Source organism: Anneissia japonica, unplaced genomic scaffold, assembly GCF_011630105.1.
Source record: "Anneissia japonica isolate Jap-2015-1 unplaced genomic scaffold, ASM1163010v1 scaffold287847_len925385_cov155, whole genome shotgun sequence".
Classification (NCBI taxonomy): domain Eukaryota; kingdom Metazoa; phylum Echinodermata; class Crinoidea; order Comatulida; family Comatulidae; genus Anneissia; species Anneissia japonica.
Window position 1 is genome coordinate 827,128 of NW_022731638.1, and position 7,325 is coordinate 834,452.

The 7,325-nt window shown below is 37.1% G+C and overlaps 1 protein-coding gene across 1 annotated transcript in view; it reads right to left on the reverse strand.

The window, feature by feature from the left end:
* LOC117115494 overlaps nt 1-2,406 on the reverse strand; it is an 8,760-nt gene extending 6,354 nt beyond the window's left edge. Inside the window, exons 1-2 of the mRNA XM_033259339.1 lie at nt 2,313-2,406; nt 1,501-1,611 (exon numbers count right to left, since the gene is read on the reverse strand). Coding sequence (XP_033115230.1) covers nt 1,501-1,611; nt 2,313-2,406 — 205 coding nt within the window. The remainder of the gene's footprint in view (nt 1-1,500; nt 1,612-2,312) is intronic.
* Between the last annotated feature and the right edge of the window lie 4,919 nt (nt 2,407-7,325).

A 7,325-nucleotide genomic window follows, 5' to 3' on the forward strand; every position in this document is an offset into this window, starting at 1 on the left:
CTTCCAATACAAGTTTTTTTTTAAGTTACATGATGTGGTGAAATCAGTCAAAATAATATACAAAATATCAAAACTAGCTGTTTTTGACAACATTTTTGGCTCTAGATATCCTCATACTGTAATTACCAAATAACTGTACTGTACTGTAGAAAGGCAAAGCAAATCTGTAAAATTTAAAAAAAACATGTTTTTTATTATTATTTTTTATTGCCTGGTAGCTTTTCAATTCAACGTACATGTCCCTCTGCATTAGGCATATGGTCCTTGGATCTTTGTCCTTTTCCACTTGTACTAGCAGTGTCGAGTTGTGAAATGTCATGACAAAATGATTGGAGGTCACTTCGATATATTGAAAAAAAAATATTTTATATGACAACAATATAAATTTACTGTTTTTGATAAATTTGACTAATTTCATTTATGGTCACATAAGCAAAGAAAAGTTCCATCATAACAATTTTGGGTCTCTGAATCTACTTGCAATAAAAAAAAAAAAAGAGAGAGAAATCATGATACATACAGCAAATCCTGTATAAAGCGATGTCGAATTCCATATTTCTGTACAAGTTAATTTTGCTTTGCTTTTATTTTACTTTTCTATTTGCTGGGCCTTGATCATTGAACAGCATATGCATTCCAGCATACATTTTATCACTTAACAGTGTTTTGTGATTAGCAGAATTTATCTGGAATAGTCTTATTTATTTTTATATGAACATCTGCCTTGTGTGTCTGATGCATGCTCAATATGATTTAACAAATTTAAAAATATTTAACTTACAAGTCATGTCCACAATTCTCCACCATGAAGGCAACTACTATGTTTATGAGCGTTCTTCTGTTACAATTTGTTGGCATCTGTTCACTTTTGAGGTCCTTCAATACAGCAGCTCCTTTCACATGATTGCTCAAAATATCATGAATATTGAAATCCTTAATTAATAAATCACAATTTATGAATTTTTACAGTTATATGATAAAGAACTATTGTGGATAAATAGAACATTGTTACTTTTAAAAAAAAGGTTCACTGAATAATCTCAGATAAGATTGTATAATAAAACATACTCAAATATTTAAATGCATGCATTTCAATACGTGAAGTACTATGTATTATACTATGTTTAATATTGTTACTTTTTCAATTAAAAACTGGCGAAAAATTCAATTTTCATCCTTCACTGACACCACTTGCTCCTATCTCCCAGATGATTTAAAACTCCTCTCAGTTATCCTACAGAAGTGAGCAATTTGAGGTGTCACAAACTTTACAGCGAAGGGTAATAATAATTTTAAACCATTATAACCAAAATTCCCTATATATAGTCATAGCTTGCTGTGACATTAAATGCTTCCTAGCCCTATCTCACAAGTAACAATTAAACTTATAAGCACTGCACCATGGCCTACACCAAAATTGAAATTTGTTTTGATTTTGCTTAATACATAAACTTGGCCTGGTCCACTTTGGGTAGCTGCCACTTGATCTTGTACACAAACTTGTTGCCTTTCGTAGTGCTGGAGTACATATTTGCCTGTCAGTAAAATCAGATTGATCAGATTGCTGGGCAAGTCCTTGTGAATTTTCCCACTCCATGTCTACAGCATTATCTGTAGAAAAGAAATATGAAACTATATATTAACTCAATTATAGCAAACATTAAATTTAACTTACAATTTGCACTGTTTTGCAAACAACCTCATGTGATATTCAATAATGTGGATCAAGTAGACTGTGAGTAGTAGTAGGCAAGAATTTTATTACTGTAGTACTCCGATGAACTAGGCAATTTTTTTTACAATTTTAAACAGGGAATTTACTAACATGAAAATCATGGAAAGTTGCATAAAACAGCCACATTTAATATTAAAAATTATGCTATTTTAGTATTTATTAATATTTTGCAATTGTCAGGTGCTGTATTTACTAATGTTATTACTGATTTTATCTATGACTCCTTACTGCATCTGGAAAAAGTTCTTTCGTTTTCAATGTTCCATTGGTTGTCAATAAATTATTCTGAGTCTAATTCCATAATTGTTGATGAAATACCCTAGGACCAAGTCTTTCTGAGTGTCCGGCAAGCACATGGCTATATATTACGGCCTAGGGCCAGGCTAGTGGCCTATATAGGCTATCGCCTGGCCTAGGCCTAGGCTAGTCTAAAAAAAAAGCCGCCGTAGCACCACACGCCGGCCAGGCCCTGTAGGCCTATGTGTATTTGTCACTCCTCACTCACTCACACAGTCGCATCACACTCAGTCACGGTGAAAACCTTTTATGTTGACTTAAAATTAAAGTTTAAAATTACCTTCAAATATTTGCTGTATTTCTGGGCCAAAATGGTTATCAGTTATGAAGCCATGGACACTGGCAAATGCTACGTCTTCCAAAAGCTCATCCATTATTAACGACATGCGGCCAGCAAAATGGAAGGCAAGAGAATCATCGAAAGAGGCGCGAATCGTCTGTCATGTTGGAAACCAACTTCTGAATGGTTGGGATACAGAGAATGATAATTTCTGATTGGTCAAAGTTTCATAATTATTTGGGCACTTCTTCTGTCGAGTGATTAAAAGCCATTGCTGGACCGGACAAAAGAGTGAGTTGTCACTCGTATGGAGCGAAAGTTATTTCACTCTCGATTTTGAGTGAGTTGTTCACTCTTTTGCATTTAGAGAGTAAAAACGTTAAATATGTGATATTCGCAATGCGATCAAAATGATGGAATATTCTTACTTTCTAAGGAGCTGGAGAAATTGAATTGTATAGTTATTAAGGGACATTAAGAAATTTTGATTTCATTTACCACTATTTTGTATTTGCAATTGACAATATTGCTTTTTCTTCAAAATAAATAAAATGATTGATGTGTTAAAATGAAATAAACGTTTTGTTTAATCATTGCAGTAAAAATATTTTGTACTCTACGTGCAATTGAAAAGTTTTATTTTCAGAAAAGGAGTAATTTGTTGAAATGTACACCTAGCTCATGGTCATCGACTCAGCCAATATTCAAACCAGAGTTTGAAGCCAAGTCAGAAATGTGTGGCCTTCATATTTGTTCTCTCTGGGCCATGTCAGCTAAACCATACAGGCTCCCATATGGGCAAACCAATATGCCATCCATATGAACGAGAAAATATGGCCCTCACATATAGGACACCTATATACCACCCATGTGCAGTTGATGGGTACCATGTTTGTCCCACATGGGGATCTGCCACTTTGGTGGAGAATACGAGGGGCCCATATGGGCAAACCCATATTACATACATATGGGCAAACCCATATTACATCCATATGGGCCAGAAAATAAGGGGCCCCATATACAGTACCACCCATGTGCAATTGCATATGGGTACCATGTGAGAATCCCATATGCCACCCATGTACAAATGCATAAGGGTACCATTTTGGCCTCATATGGGTTCTCTGAAACATGTGGGCCCTACAGAATGCAGAATCCGGAGGTTGCCTTAAGGGCTAGTCCATACATACCCATGGGTTGGGAAATATAGGTTCCATATGGTCCGCAAATGGGTTATACCTGCGCTATGGGTTAAACCACATGGGCCCCACATGGGGCTTGGGTGCAGAATCTGGAGGTTTCCTCAAGTATAGGCCATATGGTACCCATGTAAAAATGCATGTGGGTACCATATTGGTCCCAAATGAGTAACATCTGGGATATGGGATAATTCAGATGGGCCCACACGGATCTTGGTTGCAGAATCTGGAGGTTTCCTCAAGGATAGCACATATGGTACCCATATGGGTCAGAAAATATAGGTCCCATATGGGAAACCCATGTAAAAATGCGTATGGGTTCCATATGGGCCCCAAATGGGTTATATCTGGACTATGGGCTAAATCAGATGGGCCCCACATGGATCTTGGGTGCATATAATCCGGAGGTTTCCTCAATGATAGCACATGGTACCCATATGGGTCAGAAAATATAGGTCCCATATGGGAAACCTATATGCCACCCATATACAAAATAATGTGGGTTCCATGTGGGCCCCAAATGAATTATATCTGGGCTATGTTGGCTAAATCATATGGGTCCCACATGGAACTTGGGTGCAGTTTCCGGAGGCTTCCTCAAGGATTGCACATATGGTACCCATATAGATCTGCATATGGGCACCATATGGGTCCCTTATGGGCTTGTTACCTGGGTAGTTTGCACATGGCTATATAATACGGCCTAGGACCAGGCTAGTGGCCTATATAGGCTAGCCTGGCCTAGGCCTAGGCTAGGCTATAAAAAAAAAAGCCGCCGTAGCACCACACGCCGGCCAGGCCCTGTATGTGTAGTTGTCACTCCTCACTCACTCACACAGTCGCATCACACTCAGTCACGGTGAAAACCTTTTATGTTGACTTAAAATTAAAGTTTAAAATTACCTTTAAATATTTGCTGTATTTCTGGGCCAAAATGGGTTATATCTGGGCTATGTGGGCTAAATCATATGGGTCCCACATGGAACTTGGGTGCAGTTTCCGGAGGTTTCCTCAAGGATTGCACATATGGTACCCATATAGATCTGCATATGGGCACCATATGGGTCCCTTATGGGCTTGTTACCTGGGTAGTTTTCCCTACTTTGCTATGGACAATTAATAATTATGATGATAAAGAAGATAATGATGATGATGAGGAGGAACCTGTGCAAGATTAATTAACAGGCCCTTTGATGTGAAGTGTCAAGCGAGACCCGTAGCCTAAGTTACGGTTGGGAATTTGGAGACATTATCGTCGTCGTCAAATGTTCAATGCAACACGGACAATAGATGATTTATGATATCTGTTTTGTTAAAGAAAGTAATAAAAAATAAAGACATTTATCTGTCTGTGGAAAATATAACATATGAATCATACAAAATAAAAAGAATTCAAATAAAATAAAAATATGTAAAAAACATCTACACTAATTCAAAATGGAATATTCACTGCCTGTTGAAAACCAGTTTTAGTATTGCAGGGTTTCTGAATGCTTTACAGTACAACCAATAATCGTATTTCTGATAGATTGCTGATTAAAATGTACAATATTTACTATTTTATATTCAGTACATTCTCAAATGTTATGTAAAATGTTGTTAAATATATATAGTATAATAGATAATTTTGTCTGTTAATTTCTGCAGATATTCAAATTTTTGGAAATTACGTTTTATGCATGCACCGACATGAGAACTTTAACCTAACTTTGATATGTATATGTTTTATGTTGTTTGTTGAATAGACTTCTTTAATACTAATATTAGTCTAATATGACCACAACATAAGGAAGTTCCCTCTGTAAATGTTTAACACAATATTGTACAGAGAATTTCGATTGTTTATCAATATCATCATGTTAGATTCAAATCACGTTTTATGCAAGCACCGACGAGGAAAGATTGAACATAATAATTTGATATGTACCGGTACATGTTTTCTGTTATGTGTTGATTGGTCTTAGTTAATAATATTACAGTTTAATGGCTTAATGTTATTATTATTACAGTTTAATGGTTTACAATAATATTACAGTTTAATGGCCCCGGAACCCTGTACCCTTACCTGGGGCCCTTGGCGTCCCCCTAGCCCCATCATCAGTGCTCGCGCTTCGCTCGCAACCTGATCACTTCAATTCTCGTGGCTACGGCCCTGACATGTCATACAATACCGTACTGTCCTTGAGCCAATAGAAATTCTTTCCTTATTATTATTATTAGGCCTATTATTATTATTTGGTGCTTACACCTAGTTTATTTGCGCATTATAAATTGACTTATTATTATTATTATTATTATAAAACATAGATTTTTTTCTCATTTTCTAACGAACATTACAGGTTCCCTTTTTGAGTTGAGCAACCAAATGTTGATTGACGTCTGTATACGTGCGTCTGTAAAGTTTCATTGAAACCCACCCTCGAGCATGAAAAAAATCGCCTGCATTCGTGAATTCTGTATGTAGGCGTATGATGAGAGGTAGACACTCTTAATGGAGCGACGTTCTAGTTATCTTTATGCTAACCACGAAGATGTAAACCTTAAAACTACTGTAATATAACCACATTTAAACTCCATCTAATTTAACGAAAACAATAAGATACCTAATGAGGCCATTTTATAAAATAAAGTTTTCTGAAGGTTAACTACAGAATTTACAGTACACTTAATGTGTTATAGGTTGTAAAAAAAATCTTTCGAATAAAAAATCTTTCGCTTGACATTAGGAATTAATCATTTGTGAAACAAAATGATAGGCTATGTTAAGTGTTATATTGAACAGTGGCAGATTCAATGGGGAACCGAATCAGCACGGGACCCCATCCTCCTATTTTTTTTTTTTTTTCAAAATTTAAAAAAAAAAAAAAAAAATGGAGAAAACAGACAAAATTGTATTCAATTTTTATTCCGAGAGTGCCATTTCCGGCCATCTAGAGGTGCCATAATCATACTTTTTTCTTACCTGAGCCCTAACAGTTGTGGGGCTAAGGCGGGGTTGGACATTCTATTTGCGCAAGAATCTCCATGGAACCCCTCTATTTCGACTTCCTGGACCCGCCACGGTTGGAGTATCATGATTTCCGGGCTACATAGAAGGGTAATTTTTATCCATCAGGGGAAAAGTGAAGTTTTCGACAGGGAACCCATATCAAGGATAACCCTCATGATAAATAATCCATTGAGGTCGTGGAAGCAATCGCGACTTCGACTTTGTTCGGAAACCTGTGGCGCGTTCAAGGGAGGTGGGGGGAGGTAAATTGTTCAATTGTTTTTTTTTTAATGGAGATATAAGGGAAATTATATTCAAATTTTAAGTCTGAGAGTGTAAATTCCGGCCATCTAGAGGTGCCATAATCACACATTTTCTTACCCCAACCATGGTGGGACTGAGGTGGTATAGATTCTCCATCTGCTGGAGAACCCAGTGGCGGATTCAAGGGACCCAGCAGGCCCGCCCCTACCCCGCTAAATTGTTCAATAAAAAATGGAAATATAAAGATAATCATAATCATATTCAAATTTTATGTCTGGAAGTGCAATCCAACCATGGTGGGGCTGAGGTAGTATAGATCTTCTATCTGTGAAAGTACCCCCCACCCCGGGCCCTTCTATTTCCAATTCCAGGATCTGCCACTAAATTACAACAAATATGAAATCATATTACAGTAGCTTGATGCCTATAAAATAACTTATAAAATTTACGAAACTTCGTAAAAATATCCGTAGCTTCCAGGGGCCCCTGGAAGCTACGGATATTTACCGGCAGCCCTTAGTGGCCCCCTGCCCCCCCCAGCCTAGATGCTCGCTTCGCCCG